Source organism: Tyto alba, unplaced genomic scaffold (genome assembly GCF_018691265.1).
Source record: "Tyto alba isolate M040663 unplaced genomic scaffold, T.alba_DEE_v4.0 Super-Scaffold_22, whole genome shotgun sequence".
Classification (NCBI taxonomy): domain Eukaryota; kingdom Metazoa; phylum Chordata; class Aves; order Strigiformes; family Tytonidae; genus Tyto; species Tyto alba.
Window position 1 is genome coordinate 34,962,735 of NW_024881296.1, and position 24,889 is coordinate 34,987,623.

The following is a 24,889-nucleotide window of genomic DNA, read 5'->3' on the forward strand; positions in this document are numbered from 1 at the left end:
TTAATCGAAGTTGCCTACATGAAGTTTGCTAAATCTCTGAATTTGATTTTGGAAAAGATTGTCTTGTTTTCAAATAGTCAGGATCTCATATCTATGTTGGTTTTCAATCTTTCCTCTTCTCTTATGCCTTTCATTCTTTTAATTGGAAGAATCGGACTTTTCTGCTATATTAAATATAGAAATATTACCTTTATCCTCACAGTGATTGGAGAGAATATTTTCAATGTCTTTAAATAAAACTACAACTACAGTAGTGTCTCATCAGCTGAAAAAGAAGAGCACATGTTCTATGTGAAAGAGCATATTTTTTAGTCCTTTATTATCAGTTAATAAGTTGCTGATTACTTCTGGTAGCAGTAACATTTCTTTTGGTTTGTTTTTCCAACTTGGTTAGATCCTAGGGCAATGAAGTGGAGAGATAAAGAAATCATAAATTATTTTATTATTTATTTATATTACAACCAACATTTAATGAACAATTTTTTTGAACATAGATAAGAATAATGTGAACTTCCCAACACATGGACTATTAATTTTCAACAGAACTCTTGTACAAATACCATTTTCAAGGCTTGTGTGCTTCCAAAGGTATCATCTGAATTTATTCTATATAAATGTTACCTGCCCAAATTTCCACTATATGAATCTGCAAGTACTTCAGCACTGTAACTCCTTTTAATCTATACTTCTTTCTGCAGAGAAGTAGGTCCTGACTAAAGGTGATGTGAATTGAAATATCAGCTGGGACAGAACTACATTGCACATGATACAAATCCTGACAAGATTTTTCCATGACAAGTAGTCACAGGAATGGTGACTTTAACAAGCCCCTGGTGTTTATTTGGCTTCCAAATCCATTTGTGTAATGGTTTGCTAGGGAATAGCACTCTCCGAGGAATGAATACCCAGGGGATTCTGTCAGGTTGTACCCCACAAGGTCTGAACACTTCTGGTAATGGAGGGAAGAAGATCTAACCTGCACTTGCCCATTCAGTGACAAAGAAAATGTTCCAGCTCTCTCCCCCAACAGATATCTCATGAATGATCCTTAAAAGATGACAATACCCCTTCTGCCCTAATCAGCAGGATGAGCAGGAATGAACAGTTGATCTGGGCTTGGAAACAGGCTCAGTTGTAAATAAGACCAAAGTCTTATTTAAGTCTTACTTGCCTGGTTAGGTTGTGTGAACCTTTTGTAGCAGTTCCTAGTGGTGAAGAACCCTAAAGGCACTTTAGCTTTTCTCCATTTACCTGTTCAAAACCAACCTGCCTGTGCAGGTCCTGGGGAGTGCACAGGACATTGTGCATTATGTAGGTAGACTTCTTTAAGAACATCGTTCTATACAGGTTCTTTCACACTTCCTATGTGGCATCTGGACTAGGGTATAAATAAAGCATTATCTTAAATAAAAAACCAAGAAAAGTTATAGCAAACGTAGTACAATGTCTTATGGCCTACTTCTATTTCATATTGTGAATGCTATTCATTATTAGTCATTCAATTATTTTAGATACATTTTGTATCTATTCTTGTCTTCCACTATAATACTTTAATAGCATTCTGAATGTATTGTGCTTTTTAGGGGATGAATTGTGTTAGTGAGTGAAAGATTATCAGTTACGCAACCATAAGAATATAGTCAATGTAAGCTGTAAGACTAAAATATCGACTGTAATGTAAATGTTCATCTTCAGTAAATGTGAAAGTATGCATTTTTTATTTATTAGCACTTATCTAATTACAGCTGAAGCTGCACTATGTTGATATAATAGAAAAGGAAATTAATAAAGAAAGGTTAGATGATGAATAGGTCTTTGACCAGAATATAACAGCTGGCAAATTCTTGAGAAGATGTATACAGAATAGCTAAGCAGCTCTTGAAAGCTTTCTTAAAATTTTAGAAAAAAATATCAACTTCTATATCTGCAGAGGACACCTCTATCTCTTTTCATTATATGGACAGAGTTATGAGTTAAGACTACTATATTAATATTAAAGAAACTTCAGAGAATTGCTTGAAAGTTTCCTGAAATTAGAAAGTAGCGGTAGCTTTGGTATTCTTAAAATCCAAGATGGAAAGACTACAACAAACTTTAGACACATGTTGAATGTGTATAAATGGCTTGAAAAGATGGGCAAAGAAGTTGAACTACAGTCCAAGGAAGCCTGTGGTATATTTAGCTTAAACATTACACACTATAGAGGATCAATGAGCCAGAAGTTAGAACAGGAGACACAGATTCAGCTCTGTCTCCTGTCAGACTTCCAGTATGGTCTTCACTTTTTACTTAATTGTTCCATCACTTCCTTTCTTTCAAATGAAAATAGTATGGCCTTACATCAGAATATGAACTGGGGGGAAGATAAATGTTAGAAGACTAGAGGCAAATAAATCCACATTTGAAGATCTACAAAACTACTTAGAACAGAATTGCACATTTTGAATATGATGTGATACTAGGTGAAGGTTTAGTAAATAGGAGAACAATGACCTATTTATATGGACATGTTTGAGCATCACTAGAAGATTTGTGAATATAGCACAGGCAGTTTGGAAAGAAATACTAGGCTGAAAAATGTCCTTTCATCTTCTGTCTCTATTTCACTGATATGGAAAAAAAGGGGTTTTGTGTTGGATGAAAGAGCGGGATGTAATCAGGACAAACATGCATAAATATTCATTTCAGACATCACAGTTAAACTTCAGGCATAGGTATGCAACATTGTTCTTCACTTTTCCTATCACCATGAGAGTAGGGAGTGAAGCACAAAAGAACTAAGGTTGAGGCAAGATGCCAGGAAAATTACAGAGGTCCTGCAAGTGTCTGATGTGCATGCAGGGCACTCAAGCTGGGTGGAAACTTTGCAGCACCTGCTGTTACTGTGGGCTAGGAATACTGGAGCTCCTATTATATGGATCGGCTATTACAGAGAATGTGGGGAGGTGTTACAGTGCGCAAATGGGAGCTGAATGGTTTTGCGATGACTTTCTACATGTTTACAGCAGATGCTAAAGATTATTTGATCTAGAATCCATGGGAGGAAATCAGGAAACTATCATTCCAACCAGGTCAAAATTTTTCCCTGGTGTAGTTCACTTTCTGTTCCAGTTAGCAATAACAACATAGAGGGACCACCTTAAGATGGAGGCTTTTTCTAACTCAGAATAAAATCTTTTAAACTTCAGAGGCAAGACGTTAGCATTATGAACACTTTTTGGACTGATCATGCCATTAAAAAAAAGTGGAAAGATTTTTGTATGTTCTAAGATATACCCCTGAGATTTGAGGACTTCTCTGCTACTTAGATGTTAGTCTTCCATGACCAAATAAGATAGACTCCTCTTTTGTCTCAGTGTCTAAGGTTTTAATGTAGACTCAAAAATTGAGAAGGGCTATGAACTTCAGAAAGATTCACATGTGTTACATCAAATGTTAGCAAATGGATGCCCCATCCATGCATAGGGAAGAGATGTGACCAGAAAGGGCAACTCAGAGATGTTTCAGAACTTTTGTTCCATTTTTATACTAGTGATGATTAGAAAAATGCAATGAGAGTGAATTAAAATTAATTATATTTTTGCAACATTCTATGATCTGCACAATCATGTGTAGTTTGAATTTGTTTTCTAGAATTTGGAATCTTATATTGTTAAAATAATTTCACAAATATATCTCTCACTGGACATTATTGTTAGTTAATGTATACTACAGACACATAGGCTTACCATTAATGCATTCTTTCTGGTTTGGGTTATATACTTAGAAGCTTAGTGAAGTAGGATAAAGAGATCTTTTAGGCATACTCTATACAAATAGATATTAAAAATAAATCACCTTCTGGTTTAGATATCTTTGAATTCAGAGATTTTCAGCTTATCTGTCCCTGAATAATTTTAAAGGACTGTTAGCCTACAAGTAAATCATAGAATCATAGAATGGTTTGGGTTGGAAGAGACATTAAAGATCACTTAGTTCCAGCCCCTCTGCCCTGGGCAGGGCCCCCTTCCCCCAGCCCAGGGTGCTCCCAGCCCCGTCCAACCTGGCCTTGAACCCTTCCAGGGAGGGGGCAGCCACAGCTGCTCTGGGCACCCTGGGCCAGTGCCTCACCACCCGCACAGTAAAGAATTTCTTCCTTACATCTAATCTAGATCTACTCTCTTTCATTTTAAAGCCATTACCCTTTGTCCTATCCCTACATTCCCTGATAGAGTCCTTCTCCATCTTTCCTGTAGGCCCCCTTAAGTACTTGAAGGTTGTTATAAGGTCTCCCCAGAGCCTTCTCTTTTGCAGGATAAATAAGACCAACTCTCTCAGCCTGTCCCCATAAGGGAGGTGCTCCAGATCCCTGATCATATTTGTGTCTTTCCTCTGGACACTCTTGAGCAGGTCCATGTCTTTGTTATTTTGGGGTCCCCAGAGCTAGACACATAACCCGAGGTGAGGTCTCACAAGAGCGAAGTAGAGGGGCAGAATCCCTTCCCTCATCCTGCTGGCCAAACTTCTCTTGATGCAGCCCAGCGTATAGTTGGTTTTCTGGGCGGCGAGAGCACATTGTCAGATCATGTCCAGCTTTTCATGCATCAATATCCCCAAGTCCTTCTCTGCATAACCACTCTCAATCCACTCATTGTCCAGCCTGTATTTGTGCATGGGATTGCCTCGACACTTGCATCTCTTTCAAAAGTGCAACCATCCAGCCAATTCCTTATCTAGCAAGTAGTCTATCTATCAAATCCATGTCTTTCCAATTTAGAGACAAGGATGTCATGCAGGACAATGTCAAATGCTTTGCACATATCCAGGTAGATGGAGTCAGTAGGTTTTCCCTTATCCATCAGTGCTGTAATCCTGTCATTGAAGGCCACCAAGTTTTTCAGGCATGATTTGCTCTTAGTGAAGCCATGTTGGCTGTCTCCAACCACAGCCTTAAATCTTTCATATGAATAATTTTCAAGATTAATGTGTCGCTTCTCTAGTCTTTTTACAATTAAACCATAGATCAAAATTCTTTTTTCTTTTATAAGGTATGAATCCTATACCAAAAACATCCTTCTCAGATATTCTAACTGTCATATGGATAAATATTTACATTTTCATGGAGGTAGGGAAAAAGCCATTTTTAATTTTAAGATTCAGCACATTAATTCTGAAAAGAAGTTATATTCACAGCATTAGGAACTTGTTCTGTACTGTCATTGGCAATTTTGTCATTAGTGAAAAAAATGTTTTCAAATTATGTCATTATTGATTTATGTGGAAACCACTAATATAGAATGTTGTGGAATATATAGTTAAAAAAAATAATTTGGGATTTGGATTTACTCTGTCAGGTGGGAAAATAAGGTACCATCTTTTGTGAGAAAGAGGAAAATCTTGAGCTACATTCATCAGTTGATAATTCTGCCAATTCTTTCTCTGTAAATCACAAAAGTTGCACAATGTCATTATTATACACCACAAAAGACTAAGCAAATAAAATATCCTGCCCATATAATAACATTAAAGTAATACCCACCAAAAAATTATGTTAAAAATTTTACACTTCTTGGTATCTTCCATGCATATTTCCATGGCTGTCATAAAACTTTTCAAGTCAGAGTTGATACAGAAATTGGAACTTCACTTATTGCTTGGAAATAAAACAAATGAGCTTTTTAAGTTCACACATCAAAGCGTAGCTTTTCATGAACACATTTTTAAAAGTAAAAGTCATAGCTGACCCCCAAAAGCTGAGTTTGGATTCCATAGTTTCTTCAGACAAGTACTAGTGGGGAGGTATGGAGCTGTACTTACTTTTGTACATATTTTAATTGAGACTTGCCTGTAATTTCAATTTTTATTTTATATGCCACATGGATATCTCACTGCCTAGTGAGGGATATTTCTAGGATTTATTATACAGAATGGCTTAATTTCTAGAGCTAAATAATGTAGACAGGTAACAGCTTAGTGGAATTTAACACTAGGATAAATTAGAGAACACTTTGAATCTCATATCTGCGTGGTCAGTTGAGGTCTTTATTATTTTATCTCATCTACTCTGCAGAGATCTGAAGAGGTGTGATAGGAGGATTTAAATTGTAGGTCAATCTCCAGTCCCTTATAATAGATGAGGAGGGTTTGGGGCCGGATTTCCAGGTCACAGAAACAAGAGTCCCTAAAATAATCTGTAGGCTATTCATTGTACTGTCGAGCAACTTTTCTGTGTTTGTTTGTTTCAGAATGTGGTAGCGTGAAAATGAGCAATATTAGAAGTCTTTTGGACTTAATTATGGGTACAAGACAGATTCACTAATAGTCTCATTTGTTGTTCATTTACTTGTGGATAAAAGTCAGGTATCACTAGGAAGTTCTATAATCTGATCACTACTGTGTTCTATTGACAGGTGTTGATTTATTTGGGCTGGCAGGAGAAAGGATGCAGAGAATGGATAGATACGATTATTGAAGTGATTTTGTTTTTTCCTCAGCTAACCTTCAAGGAATCCTAAATTTTCTTGGTTTTCCTTCTTTTCAGTGTGTAGATGAGGTGCCATAAAAATATCTGCATAAGGAGAAAAAGAGAAAACAAGATACCTATGACTCTGTACTTGTACATGAATACTACATAGTGATCTTTTCTCATCAAACTTGAATTGACAATATTTTCACACATTCCAAGACTTGACCAGTGTATAATCCTGAATAAAATGGATTAAGACATGGCTAAGTGATGGTAGCTGGTTCAGAAATGACTGTGAGTAAGAGGGGGCACAGTGACTTTTTCCTAATTGGTTGAAGATTTTGATACTTGGGTATGGGTCTCAATAGTCTCAGAAACATCCCATTTTCTTTAGATTAATTAATACTCATTTGAAATAAATTTTTCTTCTAAAATGTGAGTATCTGGCATAAGCTTCTATTAAAGAAACCTGTGTAAGATAGTGTAAAGATTTCCCAGCTCTTGAGAATCTCAGAACACATTTTATATGACAGATGCATTGTGAATATGTACCCTCAACAAAGATCAACTGTTCTTACTGTGGCAGCATATCCTACGTGTCCCAGATGCCCATAGAGATTGCACCTCTTTCCAAATAAATATCAGAGATGACTGACAATATTAATTTAGTCTATCAAGGTTAAACTTCAACTTCAGATTACCATTTTTTAAATAAATATTGCAAAAAGAAAATTATAAACCACAACATTAACTTTTACCTAAACACTGAATTCTATTCCTCAATGTCAGCTCAGGAGCCCTCTCATGCCCCAAAACTGAAGGGATATTTTCCAAAGGATTCTTCCAAACCAAAAAAGAAGAAAAGTAAAAACAAGCTAAAACCTTCAAAGGAAACATTTATATCATGACTGCCACTGCGTCCTAGAATTCTTTTCTTATGGGAACACATGCTGAATACAAATAGTATATCAGAAAGCATTTTGGGGGGGGTATATTTCATTAGCCCCACAAGTTTCAAAGCAAGCTTCAGAAAGCCTTGTTTCCCTAGTATTTTAGGTGCCTATGTAGAGGACCTATTAGCTATTCTGTAAGTATAAAGATGGAGTACTCATATTTATTAGAAAATAACTCCCTGACAGAAGATAGACCTTGATTCATCTGTTCCTGTTTATTATAGCTAAATACTCTTTCATTAAATTGATTATATTATCTTGCAAGCCACATAACAGTTTTCTTCAGTAGATATCTTTCAGTTTTCTGTCTCCCAGACAGCACAACCTGTAATATAGTTTCATAGTAAATTGTCATTTACAGATGAGATATATCAGTGAAATAGATGACTGACTGTTACGTCCCAATATCTTGGGATGGTGACTCAGATTCACTGATTCTAAGATCAGGATTAGGGTGAAATAGTAACGGGGATTCTTCAATTCAAAAATCTCTACTTTTATTTGTTTGCAACAGATACTGGCACGAAACTTTGTCAACTAGCCTTGTAACTTCTGCAACAAGTGATAAACCCCACAACTTACACTGACAAACTTTGAATCTTACAACACGCATCAACAAGCAACAAATTAAACATGCCCTGACAGCCTTAAACATGTCCCAACAGGCCTTCCCATATATGTGGGGATATAGCACTCAGGCCTTCGATTCGAAACCTTTTATAATCCCTTGCCCCTCCTTCGGGCAGGTACTCAGACTCATTAGGATAATTAAGTGTCATGCACAGTATATGTGTTTAGAGTTCTCTTGGCTTTGGTGCATGCATAGTTTGTACCTTCAGAGTCTTCTGAAAATGGGTTGGTGGGCTTGGAGGTTATTGAGGAGTTACTTCCCCCGCCCTGCAGGTATGACCAGTGCCTGACCTTTCTTCTCAGTGCATCCATCATGAAAACGGCTTCTCTATTGGTTCTTTGTGGAGTTGCACAAGATAAGGAAGTAGAGGATCAGAAAAGTGCGGTCTAACCTCCATGAAGCCCTTTCTTCTTGCCACATCTTCCCATCAATACACAACACAGCTGAGCCCATCAGCTCAGAGCTCAGTTCCATAGAGACTGTTCCTTTTACCCAAAGTTCTTTGTCGGATGTTTGAGACATGAACTGTGATTCTGCCAGACCATCACAGACTTGCCACAAGCACTTATTTTAGTTTTCCCATTTTGTCTCTCTACTTTTTAACAAAGTCTTTTCAATATACTTATATATATATTTACTGCATAACTCTTAGTACAGCAATTTCTGTATTCTTGTTGGCTAAAAATGCCTTTTTCTTCTGTCTCTGGTAAGACAGCTGGGATCAAGACTCTTCAACATGACTTATGCATATATACATTCAAACTATGCATGAGGTGATCTCCATATCTGAGTGCTGTAATGACTGGATATCTCTGTATGGAGGTCTTGGCAGACTTGCAAAGTAAGACACTGTTTGCACCATAATTGTGGAGAGCATATTGAATTATTGCTAGAGCTTCCATTTTCAGGGTCTGTAGATAGCAGTCCATTAACAGATATAAAGCTGGTCTTACCTCCACTCTCGGTAAATTAGAATAAATGAAATCAAGCAAATAATCTTATTAATCATTCCTAGATACACTTATTTAAGAGATAATGTTAGTTCCACTAGAGGAAGCACAGATCTGGAATTGTCTTTACATAGTTTCTTTGTACTGGTATACTTGTCTGGAGTGAAGACAGAGGTATTTGTAACCTACTGCTTATCCTAGTGACTTTCAATATTTATTATGACTATCATTATTTTACAGATGGGAACAGATATTTTTCTTTTTTTCCATAACAAAAAAAATGTCAATGTTTTTCTCTAATCCCCTCTGAAGGTTTCAGGGATGTGTAGAGCTGAATTTCCAAAAACTAACAAGAGGAATGCATACAGTGCTCTGGCTTCAGAAGGTTTCATGCTATTTAAAGATAAATGGCAACCATTTTCATCCAACCTTCATATTGACATTTTAAAAGATAAGATGTACCTCTCAGCTTATATCAACTCACAAGTACATCTAAATATCCGTTTGGCATCTCTTTCTGAAATGTCAGATTTCTAAGGTGAACAGGAGGGTAAAACCTTTTTTTTACTGTTTTGGAGCACCAGTATGTTTCCAAAGAAAGGAAGGTATTACCACCAATCAATAAAAATATTCAGGCGTGGAACCAAACAAACAATGATTTTCAGGGTGTTGATAGTTTAGGACTGAGTGTTCCAAATTCAGTTACATTCTTATCTCACCTGCATTATGAGAAGCTGGAAATGAAACATTTGATTTTTGAACAAATCTCAACATTCCTAAATGAAAATGTAAAAACCGTATCAAACAGAAGAGTTATTTCAAAGATAAAAATTTGAATGTCCAGTTTTCATGATCATGAAAAGGCAAAGTCTACTGCCTTTTGAAAAGGGAGCAGCAAAATGTCCCTGTAACATTCTTGGTCACTGCAGCAAATGACAGTTTTCTTGTTCTTATCAACTGTATTTTCTGCAGTTTTGATTTTATAGAAGTAATTTATTTTGTGTTGATTATTGTTAATCCCTGTGGTCTGCTAAATTCTCAAGAAATTACTACACAAAGTGATATAGTTGTAAGTAAAATGACCTATAAAATTTTCCAATAAAACCTGCTTTCTTTTAAACCTGTTCCTTAGGGCTTCCCTTACTTTTCTTCCTAAAGCTCTTTCAGGTATGAGTTATTGCAGAGAGGTTTGCAATACAATCGGTCATATTTCTATGGGCTCAACATCAGAGAAGATCTTTTAACTACTACCTCAGCACTAATCCCTTCTGTGTCTACTGTATTTGAATAATCAAAACAATGCAAAAGCTTTTTGAAATAAATATACACACAAGAAACAACCACACAGAGACAGAAGGTTAAAGGTTGTATTGACATAATGTTCTTTAGAAGCAATTTTGGCATGAAGTGAAGGCATTTTTTACACTTCCGTGCAAAGGTATATGAGACAAATTTTCCTCCACTTAATTTGAAGTATCAACCAATGCTTTACTAGACTATGAAATTAAAACATGTAAGAAAATATGGAAATTCAACTCAAAACCACTGAAGTTCAACTCTTCAAGTGATTTAAGACTCATCTCATATGAATTTTCAATGGGATGTAAGCTCCTAAATTCTGCAGGCATCTGCTGATCTAATTGGGCCCTCTGAAGTCAACAGCTAGAAGTCAGTCAGCTGAGAGGGGTTACTTTACTGCTGATCATATTTTAAAACACAGTATAATTGGGGTATGACTGAAACTGGCTTCCACTTCCCCTCCTTGAAGTTCTCAGATTGCTTCAAGACATCTGTACAAACAGGTAGCATTCCTGTTCTTCACATGTAATTACCTAATACTACAGTTCATACCTTGGCCTATTCCAGAACAAGTAGTAGCTAGTATTAGTGTTTCTTCAACATGATCCAGTGATGCATTACCCAAAATGCAGATGTTGTCTGTTAGGGTCACAAGCATCAAGGGCTTTTTTTTGTTGGTGGTTTTTTTTTTGGTTTTGTTTTGTTTTGTTTTTGTTTTTGTTTGTTTGTTTGTTTTTGTTTTGTTTTGTTTTTTTGTGGTGGTAGAGGGGAGAGTTTTGTAAGACTTTTGTTCCCACTCTTCAATGCAGGAGAAATATGTTTGGAGCAAAGAGACATTTCCTCAGTTATATATCCTCACTCCTTTTCAAAATCTTCTGAAGATCTTTTTTTCTGTTACATTTGTTGCTAGAGCAAATTGAATTTCCTGACTGTAGAAGAGTTCCTTCCCTACTAACCTATTCCACACTCTGAGTTTTTCTAGACAAACCATCCTTAATTGCTGCTACTTGGATTTCTCCCCTTGATCAGGAAGGCTCCTGTTGGGGACAAGTCCAGGTTTCCCTCAGGGGATTCTGAGTCCTCATATAACAATGGCCCAAATCCATCATTTGAATCTGCATGGCAAGGAATTAACCATGTATGCCAATTGTTACACGAGATACAACCAATTTTTTACACACACAAAAGTATCTTTAAAGTAATATTTGTAGCTGTCCTCAAAAAAACCCTAAATCAGATCCATGCATTCAAATAATTATAGCTAGATGGAAAATGTGGGATTTGGAAGTATTTTGATTTGGTATTCTTGGAGTATGAGGAACTGCTGTGCTTCAGCTGATTAATTATTTCAAAAAATGATTTATACCAGGTATATAATGCATTATATAAGGAAGAGGAAAATACAGTAAAGAAACTTATTTATAAATACTGAAGCTTAGTTTCTGAGTTTTCCATATTTCTTTTGTTTAGAGTCACTAGCACTTCACAGCGGGTTTTGAAAAATTGTTTCATGTGGAAAATAAATCCTGCCATACATTTTATATTTCTTCTTTTTATTATAAAGGCCATTTGCATAAAAATAGTAGATTTGTTTCTTAGAAGTTCATTTTCTCTTGCTGCTCCTTCCCATTTAGAATCATCATAATCCTCACAATAGATTGACATGGAAATGGTTGTCATATCACAATGGAAGAATTAAGACTGTTACTAGGGTATAAGCAGCAGGTTCTTAAAGTGAAAAGATCCTGTTTCCATACAAATAGCATTGCAATTAAAGAGCAATGGAGAATCAATAACAGAAATAAAATATTGTTAAAAATGGATTTTTCTTTAACTTTGATATTTATTTTGAATTATTTGATTAAAATAAGGTCAGCAAGAACATGAGAACAGCCAACACGTCAGAGGATTGGTTCAGCAAGTGCATTATCTTGTCTTCATCAGCAGCCACTGGCTGAGGAAAAAGTGTTAGTTGAGGCATTAAATGCTTAACCCCTGACCTGCCAGAATACTTGCTCAGCATATAGGGATATGAAATAAAGGAAATTCTTAAATCGGAGATTATGTCTTTGTTTTCAGAAGTCCTTCTTCCTTTCGTACAGTTGCCCAGTCTCTATCATAATCTGGCCATACATCATTGGAAAGTAATTTCCTGTTCATAGTTATGGAGGCTTTCTAATTAGTATTAGTTAAGCTATTTTCTTCAGAGATTATTTACTTTTTTTTTTCCACATAACACATGGTAGTGTACTGTACCTGTACTGGTTTTGTGTGGAAAGGTTTTGATAGTGGGTGGGCTACAGGGGCAGCTTCTGTGAGAAGCTGTCAGAAGTTTCCCCTGTGTCTGACAGAGCCAATGCCACCGGCTCCAAACCTGGCTCCTCCGCTGGCCGAGGCCGAGCCCATTAGCGAGAGTGGTAGCGCTTCTGGGATAACGTATTTAAGGAGGGGGAAAAGGTGCTGTGCAGCAGCAACTACAGCTGGAGAGAGGAGTGAGAATATCTGAGAGCAACTACTCTGCAGACACCAACACCAGTGAAGAAGGGGAAGGAGGTGCTCCAGGCACCAGAGCAGAGATTCCCCTGCAACCCCTGGTGCAGACCATGGTGAGGCAGGCTGTGCCCTGCAGCCCATGGAGGCCCACGGTGGAGCAGACATCCACCTGCAGCCCGTGGAGGACCCCACACCAAAACAAGATGGGTGCACCCCAAGGAGTCTACGACCCCATGGGAAGTCCACACTGGAGCAGGCAGAGGAGTCCAGCTGGAGCAGGTTTGCTGGCAGGACCTGTGACCCCGTGGGGGACCCACCCTGGAGCGGTCTGTGCCTGAAGGGCTGCGCCCCGTGGGAGGGACCCACGCTGCAGCAGTTTGTGAAGAACTGCAGCCCGTGGGAAGGACTCATTTTGGAGAAGTTCATGGAGGACTGTCTCCTGTGGGAGTGACCCCACGCTGGAGCAGGGGAAGAGTGTGAGGAGTCCTCCCTTTGAGGAGGAAGGAGCAGCAGAGACAGTGTGAGATGAACTGACCACAACGCCCAGCCCCCAGCCCCATGAGCTGCTGGAAGGGAGGAGGTAGAGATATAGGGAGTAAAGTTAAACCTGGGAAGAAGGGAGGGGTGGGGGAAGTTGTTTTTAAGATTTAGTTTTTATTTCTCATTATCCTACTCTGATTTGATTGGTAATAAATTAAACTAATTTCCCCAAGTCCAGTCTGTTTTGCCCGTGACGGTAACTGGTGAGTGACCTCTCTCTGTCCTTACCTTGACCCACAAGCCTTCTGTTATATTTTCTCTCCTTTGTCCAGCTGAGAAAGGGAGTGATAGAGGAGCCTTGGTGAGCACCTGACATCCAGCCAGGGTCAACCCACCACAGTATCTTAAGAAACTTTGATTATTATAATTCCAAAATATATATCGCACCTTAGAATACAGCATTAATATCTCCCAGTTTTCACCTCATGTTATTTAGTAGTAGTAGTGCTGCTATTAGTATTATTTACTGACATTGCGTGAAGTACAAATTTTCTTTGAAGTAGATAATGAAATGGCTTGATAGGTTGTATCTTTTATTCTACAAACTTCTTATTGAAATCAATGAGATCAAAAGATTGGTGTACATAATTTCTTGGAGAATGAATGGAAAAGATTAATATAATTTACTACTTTAAATTATCAGATTCTCTCTATTGATCAAAAATAAAACCAATACAGATATAATAACAGAAAAGGAAATTAAAAAAGTACACAGCACCATATGTAATTATAAATGACTTTTCTGAATTCAATCATTCAGTTAATTTTCATGCACCATCCTCTCCATATTCCATAATCTCTATTCCATTTCTTTTGTCATGTAGAATTGGTTGCTGCATAATCTCCAACCCTATTTTCCACATTTCATAAAGAATATTACATTTTTATAACTATCAGTCACCAATAAATCTGCAAATGTTCCCTCACAGACAATCCCAGTCACAGCTTTCTAAGCCTTTATTCTGCAGAAAGACTACCTTTTAATTTTGAGAAGTTTGCCAATATATGCATGATATGTATTGAGAGGTTTCTCTTTTTGCACTTTAATTACATAAACTGTAGAATAACACTTTAGTGCTCTGTGCAATGAATTTAGAAGTCTGTAAATTCTGGTATCAGTTGTGAAACTCCTTTTATATATTCTCTTTTAGTTATTTCAGTTGCATTCATCCATTCATACGTACGGGGATGTAATATGATACAAAAGAAAAGAAATAGCTGAATGTCAGCCATCTCAAGAAATTTATGCTGCAGCTCTACATAAATTAGCTTTTCTTAAAATTTTCACATTTCTGCTCAACAGTTTGCAGAAGGTCCTTTATAGTCAAAAGACCTAGACTAGGTGCCTGCCATGTGTTTCTGGGGTGAACTGTAGATCACTGCCTTACTCACAGTCTGTTGCAGATAACGGTGATGGAGAAGAGCTTTCAAAGATGAGCTGAATTTGCCTATTTAAGTTGTTTTTCCCTGTTTCTATCTGCCTCTATATCAGTGCTAGGAAAAAGTCTTGCCTTTATTTTACCATGTATATCCAACAGAAAACATGATCCATATTACTGGATCTAACTAGGTTCCTAACCTACTGAAGGTTACCAGGACTACAGATCCTCCATAATAGGTGTTTTTAAATCCACTGTAATCACATGCTTTAGCAGCATTTGGAGGAGAGAAAAATATTTGGCCCAGCTGGACTCCTCTTGCTTTTCCTCTTCTGAGCTGTTCTTCACTCTGTTACTTACCACACAGTACCTGAATTTCTTGGCCTCTGGTGCTGGCCAGGTAAGATGGTGGAGGCTCTCCGTTCAGGTGTGTACAGTGGGTTCTGAGTGTCTCTATTCTCTCCTCTTAGCATTTTGTTCCCACATAAATGTATAAAGGAGGAAAAAAACATGAGTCTAGTGAGATTTTCAACTCCTTGTACCTATGGAAGTGCTAGAAAATTGGCTTCATGTTTATGATGAGGCAAAAGCTTTCTAGGCAAAAGTCAGCAGACCACTTCAAGAAAGCATGTTGTTACTGATATTTTATTACAAGCTACTATTAACCACAGCAGAAATTAGATCTTCTACTTTCCATTTTATAAGCCAAGGCTGCAGAAACCATAACAGAGTTGAAAAGAAGAGGATGCCATACTCAGACATAAGTATCACCTGAACAACAGGTGTAGGCGTAGTCTTTTCTTGAGGTAGAAAGCATTTTCCCCACATGGGAAAAGAGTGGTTATTGTGACAGCTGCAGATGTTTGTGGATTCACTAAGTGTGATGTGCTGGGCCTGAAAAAATACAGCGGATTATCATATATCCATTACCCAGTCCTTCACTGAAGGATTCTAATCCCTTGTCCTCTTCTCCCTGATGTACCCTCCTAACTGTAAGATGAAACTCCTGCTTGCCTGATTGCAACAGTCGTGGATTGATAAGGTCACCAGGTTAAAGCCCAAGGCTCAAGCCAATGCTTAACATACAGTGTCGATTTATACAGTCATTCTCTTTCTTTTCTGCTCCCTTAATTAGTATTTAAATATTCCAAGTGAAGTGGAATAGGTCGAACAGGAGACATTAATGACCTGAATCCAGAATACTCTATAGCCTATTTGTTGGAGTATTCATCTGGGAAGTGGAACAGACAAGTCAAAATCTACCAGCTCTCTAATTTAGAGCAGACGGCACTGAGGCTTCTCACATCCCAATTGACTTGCCCTAGCAACAATATTATTATTTAAAAAGGAACAACCTCTTTTTTATTAGTAGCATGACTAGCCCTCTGTTTTTAATATGCTCAGCCTTAAAAAGTCATTACACATTAAATACTTTACTTGATTTTAATATTTTTTTATGCTGTTGACAGAACAAGGACTTTTATACATAAAATAACTATGGAATAACAGAAATACAGAAAATTACTATTTTACATTTGAATGAGCCTGAATTAAATAGGGGTATTTTTTTGTTTTGGCTTGGGTTTTTTGTTTTGTTTTATTTTTCTTCTAGGGTAGCCGAAGGTATAGCTGCTAAACTGTAAAATCAAGTGCCCATCCTTAACCATGGACTCCTATACTTATTATGTCTTAAGGAGAACTCAGCTCACAAATACAAAGGCTATTTTATCTAAGCTCTGGACTCTGAAAGTCATACAGTGTTCTCCTCAAAGTTGTCACCAATTGTCAAGGTTTATTTATACTTATGAGACCTTATGGGTCTTCAGATTTCATCCTAAGTGACAACTCTGAAACCAGAGAAATAGTAAGAATCTCAGAGTTTTAGCTGTTTGGAATTTAGCAAATCAATCTGTTGATGTAAAGATGACATTTGTGACCTGATGGGGTAGTTCTGTGTGCAGGAGAAATTGGGATGTGGAGTCAGAGGTAAATATCCCTAGAGTAATCTTTTTATAGAAGTGTATATATAACTTTTTTAAAGTTCCCATCCTCATTGAAAATCAATAGCAATCACAACCCAAAGTGCCAGGAGGCTCTAGCAGACATGTGGTAGTGGATTAAAATTGGATGACTTCAGTTGTACCCTGCACTCCTGTGATGGATGTTGCCTCCCCCCAAGTAGGGACAACTGAGCTGCTCATGAATCTCCTGATCCACTGCAATGTTCATCTAAAGTAAACTGACTTGGATTCTGGTTGACTGTAATACAGACAATGATATTTGTCTTGAGAGAGAATATGTGTACTATATGGATGGCAAGAATATCTGGGAAAGTTCAGGAGTCTGATTTTAATCTGTTACTGAATGATCCCTGTCAATTGTAAAAGTAAAACTCAGTAGGCTCCATCAGGTGATTTCAAAGCAACAGAAATGCCTGTCTCTTACTTTCCCACTAGACACCTGAAGCCCCACTGGCCTGTTGGGCAAGAGCTCTGCCTAACTTTGGCACTTTTCTGAGAAAAAGGAGAATTGCTGCTGGCTGAACTAATGGAAATATTGCCCATGTGTAGGACCGTTCTTTCTCTACCGGTCTAGCTGTCTAAATAACATCACTGCAGGTTTGGGGAGGAGGGTAGCACTGGTAGGAGATGGACAAAAATGCACACAACACCTGCACACTGAAAAGCAAGGAACAAGCAGGGAAATACATCAGGATAGCCCCATGGGTAGTGCAATAACAGAATGGTTGTAGGGGGCAGGACAATCATCTTGGTGTTATTGCCTCTTCTTTTTGGAGTCATGACATTGCGATGGTATCAATATACAGTCCACCCCACATGAGATTATGTAGTAGCAAGCAATGTCTTCCTCAGCTAAACATCTCAAGCCAATTTTGTTTATATTAGTATCTAGGCACATAATAATCTAATTTCTATTTTCAGTGGTTTAGGACATCCTGTTTGGGTTCTTCCAGAACACTAGGTTCTTGCAGAAGTTACTGTAATGTAGATGATGCCTGCCAGTCCTGTGAGGATGTCTCTGATATAAAACATCTATAAGCACTGAAGCCCTTTCTTAGGCACCTGAATCATACTGCAGGTACCTGCATCATGATCTTATAGCAGTATAACAGCATTTTCCTTAGCTTGACTTCCAGTCAAATTTAAGTCAATAGCTGTTTACTCTCACTTCAATTAATGTAATGGTGGTGATTTTATTGTATAACATCCTGAGTTTTTAAGGGGAAATCTGACTTGGCTACATCAGCAGCCAAAAGCACATAGTAGATAACCTTCTAGCATATTTGAGCTTTGCCTCTGCAGCATTGCTCAGGCTGATAAATTGTGGGAAACTATTTTCTTCACTAAACAAAGCACATAGCAGCCTGAATATGAAAAGTTAGGTATACTAGATAGGAAGAAACTATTTTTACATAACAACAGACTTAGAGGAATGATCCTTTGAATGGTAATTATTTGTGTAAGTCTATATCTATATGCACACATAGAGTTTTAATTGCTTCTATTATAACTGTGCAAAAATCTGTCATCAGTATGTCCTTGGAAATATACTGTGGTACTAATCAGATTTGTCAAGATGAGACAGTACCTTTCTATTCTCTCTTACACATCATAAACTCTGACTGATATCCCCAAGGGAAAAAAAAATGTATAATATATCATTTATGACCTGTTGCATGCACAATTTACTTGCATTTCATATGCAGTAAGATAACAAAATGCTATTGATTTTGAATTTGACTTTAGGAAGCTGATCTCTATTGCTAGTTGTCACTTGGCAGATTTTTCCTCCTGCTGTGAAATGTTTGATCTAAAATTTATGTTTGGAGAAATGGAAGCAGTGATGATTTTATGATATTAAAAAAAAAAAAAAAAAAAGTGCATAAATTTTATCCTAGTAGATAGACATTTTTCATAAGGAGAATAAACATTCTATAAATAAGACTCAATTTCAAATAAGCAACAAAAACCATGTAACATGCCAATCTTGTTCTGCTTATACAACACTGCTGTGTAACAGAACAGCTTTCCAGTGCTTGAAGGCAGGCACTGATCAGTGTCAGGATGCTTGTGCAGAAAAAAGCTTAAAGGGTAGAGTTGAGGGAAGTACACACAAATGCAATGCACTACATAATAAACAAAAGAAATGTAGAATGGTTCAGGATATGAATCTGAACACACTAAAGATATGACAGATTAAGAATTAGGGAGCATCTGATACCAAATTGTCCTTCCCAGTTCTACAGATACGTGTGAGTTACATAAAGGTCATTTCAGAATCACCTGAGTATTGTTCTCACATTCTGCAGAAAACAATATTCATTAGCATAAACATTGAAAGACTTGTTATACCTTTTTTTTTTTTTTTTTTAGGGATAAATATATGTACCTATGGGTAAAATGGGTAAGATCAAGGATATAATCCTTTCTTCATTTATTTATTTAAGAATAACAATATAGCAATTCTCAAATAGAGGCTACATACCTGTTGTGATGGAAATACCTGAAAGTCTTCAACAGCTTTGTACCTTATCTCCAGTGATAGTTTCCAAATGTATATTTACCACTTTCTATGTAAAAAGCGAAACTAAATCTGTTTATCTTCGCATAGAGCAGCTCTGACACTTTCCTTACCTCCATCATCCTAGAAAATTATCTGCTTTATAGGTTGCATCAGCTGTGAGAGAAGACAGGTGGTCTCAGGGTGAAAAGCAAAGGTAGCAAACCAGGCAATACCTGATTATTTGAAATTTTAGACATCTGTGTGGGCAAAGGTCCCTGAAATCACTGGCATTCATTTAGGAGAATTGACATCATTAACTAGATCAACAACATATGTAATATATCACTGAATAATTTAACAGTAGCATACAAACAGATATTGTAAACTAAGCTAAGTGGAGATACTGTGCTCTTCTACTGTTTTTGACTGTGGAATTATTAATATTTTTACTACTGTTATTGTATATATTGGAAAATAAATATCAACTAAGGTTGTTCAGGTTATAACTTTCTTTTGTGAAAAGAAGTAATTTGAGGACTTTCAAATGTGATCAGGTTTCAGTTACCACAGTTTTGGTTTGTGTTCAGAATTAATATTTCTCAGTACTTCAGGAAGAAGCAGATTAAGTCATTATGGTTAACTGTTGGTTTAACAGTTAATATGTGTTAACTGTTTATTTAGTTAACATGCATACTCACCTTCCTACTAGATTTCTGGTACCAAACCTATCCTTTCAAGAATTAAGTCTGCTTTGCCACTGTAACTCTTGTTTCTTAGGAGACTATTTCATTAAGTGAAAAATGCCACAAACAAAGATATTTAAATATCAGCTACTCTTTGCAACTTGTAAGGATACTGGACATGTAAATGACTTGTGTTTCTGTTACATGAAGTGGAATATATATGTTCCTATTGCCACTGATACATGTCCTCGACATCAGAATCCAGTCAAACCTTGAGTGACATAGACATACTCATTCCATTACAATCAATGGAAGTACACTTAATTACATCACCTGAGAATCTGGCTTATAGCCCATAACAAGAAAGTCCTTTGTAGAGTAATATTTTATGCTTTCATCAGTCGCTCTCCTAGGTCTGCAGCTATTTGCAGCAGACTAAAATCTGTCATATTATAATCAAAAAGGCTGATCGTGGCTATTTCACCATGTTTGCTTCCAGATTAACTTTATTAAAGTAGCCCCAGTTCAGGAAAAACTTCTTCCAGAAGCCACAAGAGCCTGTCTTAAATAATGCAATATATATATTTATTTTAAATAGTCCGATTACAGAGCGATTTCAAAACAACATTTATGTTCTTGATTTTTAGGCTCCAAGTGTTACATTCTATTTCCTCTGCTTTGTCTAGGACGTATGTCTACAACCACAACAATAATAGATGGTAAGAACGGATCCGTTCCCTCATCATCCATGAAAGTGGGCAAGAAATCAGTTACAGAAGACCTCGTGACAACGTTCAGCTCACCAGCAGCATGGCTTCTTGTTGTTGCTCTGATTGTCACCTGGTCAGCAGTAGCTATTGTAATGTTTGACTTGGTGGATTACAAAGACTTTGCAGGTAAAATTCAGCATATTTTGTTTGACAATTTATATATTAAAATTTAAAAATTTATTAAGGAGTGTATATTATGTAAATATGCATGTCTTTCACCTTCTTGGAGACAGCACAGTGTCTCTGCTGAGTTTACCAGGAGAGGAAATATTGTGAGAAATGTCAGACGATATTAGTTTACACTTCATACATCTTTATAATTTAAATATCTCCATTTTGCAACTCATCCTCATCCTGGAAAATGTGTATGTTGACAGTAATATAATATGTATATGAGCATGTACGGTCAGATTTCTGTTTTGCAATTTCTATATAAAATTATTTCAAGAAAAATAAAATTATTAATTCATATTTTCTGAAATATAAAGTCTTTCATAGTTGCTTTGAGTATTGACATCTGCTTACACGGTTTAATGACAAGAAAAATGCAAAATATAATTTCTAAACACGCTAACCCTAAATTCATCTTCAAAACCCATAAGCGCAGAGTATCAAATTCTTAATATTATCTAAGTCACACCCTTGTCTTCAATAAGGCAGTAATTCTAGCCTAGCTCAAGATTTGGCAAACTGATTGGACAGGATCAAGTTCTGGGCTATATATTGGTTACTGCCAGCAAAGAAGAAAATGAAGTGGGTGGTACAAGGACTGTGATCGTGGTTGAGGAACGGGAAGAAAGGAACGAGGAACGGGAAGGAATGAGAAACAGAAATTACCTCACTGTTACTTGATTTTTCTGCCTTGTATCTGGCAATGATATATAATGAAAAATAAAATAAATTAGCTATGTTTGTAAAGGGTGCATAGCATTCAGCAAGACACTTCGGCAGTAAAACTTTTGTGAGGTAAACAGCTTATAATGTCTGGGAAACCTGTATGTGAAGCAAGAAAAAAATTACTAGGGTCATTCTCTTTCTTAAATAAGAACTCCAGCTCTAATGTTATCACATCTGTCACAATAATTAACTAGGAATTGAAATTCAGACTTCAGCCTATTAATTCAAAACAAATTGAGTTGATGTTTCAAAATTAATTTCCTGGACTTTATTAGTTTACTGATGAATCCATAGATTTTTGTCCTGCTATATATCAACATTGACCTCAAGATTTACTTAAAAAGCTTTTGAGACATACATAGATCTTGAAAGAAACCAACCAATCCTGGATCAATAGATGACACAGAAGCTTGAAACATGGAGAAAATGTATCACAAACCTCTGTTAAGTTTTTGCTTCTCATCTGTCTTTGTTTTCAGAAGGAAGTCACTTAACTTCCAGCAAAACATAGTTACTTTTGAGCAATCCTCCCAAAACAGCCATCAGATTTTAATTTGTACACCACAGGCTTAATGTTACAATGTAGATATAAACCAAAGGAGAGAAATCACCTTATTCTACTTTTAATTTTCTATATTAATTATCAATCAGTCAAGCTCTTAATATGTTTTCAATGAGCAGTCAAGAACCAGGGCATAACTCAGACTAAACTCTTAAAAGAAGTAGTTCCTGAGCTGTCAGCTCACACATGCTCTGTATACTAGTCAGGGTAATGGTAAACAATGAGAATATGTATTTGTACTGGAGACTGAAGGAAACTTTCTAAACAGGCGGAAATCTGATGTTCGTGTTGTATTGGTTAAATGAGCTTAAATCCCACAAGTGGTGATGGAAACTGACATTTTCAGACCAGGCTGTAGAAATAAAATAATGTAAAATTTAATCTTCCGGGTGAGTTCGTGTTTTGTGGAGATCTCTGAGAGATGATATTTTAGTATGTTGAGTTCATGAGTTTATTTCTTTTCCTTCCCAAAGATATTTCTGTTCCTAAATGATTAATTAAACCAGCATTTAAATTGTGTCTCAATGGTGAAATGATAAGAGAAGGAACTGCTCTGCTCCTTCTTCAGACCAGGATTTATTAGATTGGTTTTGTTATTAACATGAATTTAACAATGACTACATAACTCTTGTCATGACCTTTGCGTTTCAACTCCTGAGTTCCAACTCAATTTGATTTTTCCAGGTTAAACCCACTAATTTAAAAAAAATTACATGCAAATAGTTGAAGATTTTGCATAGGACCATCATATGACAATTTGGCCCTTTGCCTCCAGTGGAAGTAATGCCATCTTTTCATATAGAAAGTATAATTTGGAGTGTATTTTTAAGTGAATCCTTAAATCTAAAACACAGTGATATTTTCTTTTGGGTTTGACACTGTTCTTTGAGCAACCAGACCTTCATAAAAAAAGTGAATAGTTACTTTCAGGACTGTAAATTTAGATTTTCAAGCAGGATTAAAATCAGTTTCCTACTTTTCAAATGTAAATGAAAGATTCCAAAGAAATTATATTAAACTGTATAATTTTTCATCTATAAAATACAGAATATTCAGTGTATTTTTCCTTAAACACTTGCTTTTCATAAGTCAGTGCATTCAATTTCTTTCCCATTTCTTTACCTGAAATTCCATGACGTTCAAGTTTAGAAAGTATGCATAGCATATGAATGAGGCAAGCTGAGGGAGCTGAACTCGGTTAGTCTAGAGAAGAGGAAACTGAGGGGTGACCTAGGAGCAGCCTGCAGCTTTTTGAAGGGCAGTTACAGAGATGACAGAGGACTCTGTTCCACAAGCTCACATCAGACACTTGCACTCTGTTTCTGTGCCAGAAATGTTTGTCTCTGTAGCAGAGGCACTAGCAGTGACTGTACCGCACAGGACTGACTGTGGCAGAAAACAAGAGTGGGCTGACATAGTAAACCAGGCTGAGAACTGTGTGGCTGAGGAATTTACATGCATTTTTTCCTCCTGATTGCACTACCGAGCTACCAGCCTCTGGCCAATAAAGGAAGTGTAATGACCTGAATTACGAGTTGCCTAGATTACACAGAGACTCATGGACCTCTGTAGAAGCACAACACATCAGTGGAGTAGGAATTATTTTAGCCTTGAGCTCAAGTATTGTTTTCTTATTTCAATAATTAACAATTTTTCTGTCATTATCTTAAAGGCAATTCCAAGAAGACATAATATATTAGTATATGTATTTTAGCTCTTATGTATTCTTTTAATATACCAGTATATACTTCACATTGTCTCTATGATTAGGGTGCCAACGCATAGATTTTACTTCTTGATTACAATGATTTCATGTTCTTTCAGAAGTTAACTATCAAGTTTGGGAATTTTTATAATTTATATAAAATAGAACTTGTCCCAGAAGTAACTATATGAAAATAAGGTGTTTGTTCCACCCCAATATAGATGTGGTAAATTATTTGGGGGGGGGGGGGGGTGTCTATACTCAGTGTTTGAAAAGGAGCCTTTAGAACTGGGGGAGGCTGAAGGAGGGTAACACTTAGGTTTTAGGTCACAGAAGTTAGATTACCTGAATTCAAGCTCCAATAATAGAAAGATTTATGACATATTTTGTGTAATTTTACACATCCAGAACATGATTACTGTAAATTCTACAGTTCTCTGTAGTATCCAGGAGATGCTGGTTATGGTATAAAATATTGCAGGAAGACCCTATGTTATAGACTGCACATGTAAAGCCGTGCCTCCTCAGTGGTTATATGTCAGTTCGTTCAGAGGTTAGAACACAGATGGGTTCTGCAAGTCAGCTTCAGCAGTGGATTTTGACAAAAGCACGAGACAAGAATTAGATCAGTGCTGAAAGATTCACCCCTGTTCTATCTACCCACAAGAAGGAAATCAAATTTTGCAGTTTTGCCTCAGTGTGTTATGTTCATTCCTTTGAGAAAAGAAATGAAAACTTGCATTCCTATCATGTTGTATTGTACAACTATAAACAAGACTGAAATATTTCTAATGTGGTATGAAGGTGACATACATTACAAAAGCCTGAGATAAGAAACTACAAATCTCATGCAGTATGTAGTGCATATGAATATGCAGTAAGTAGCATACTGCATTGCAAGTTTTCTTATACATTCTCAGTATTTTCAGAAATACACAAAAAGATTCATTTTGGTTTGATGTGTGCTTTGCAATAGTTTTTTATTACAGCCATCCTTTGTGTTGGAAAACATACCTTGTTAATTGGCTTCATAATTCATGAATGTATTTCATGCATTT

At 36.7% G+C, this 24,889-nt stretch overlaps 1 protein-coding gene across 1 annotated transcript in view; it reads left to right on the forward strand.

Annotated features, from left to right (window-relative positions):
• TRDN (triadin) overlaps positions 1-24,889 on the forward strand; it is a 236,943-nt gene that overhangs the window by 19,782 nt on the left and 192,272 nt on the right. Inside the window, 2 exon segments of the mRNA XM_042796218.1 lie at positions 13,605-13,612; positions 20,584-20,793. Coding sequence (XP_042652152.1) covers positions 13,605-13,612; positions 20,584-20,793 — 218 coding nt within the window.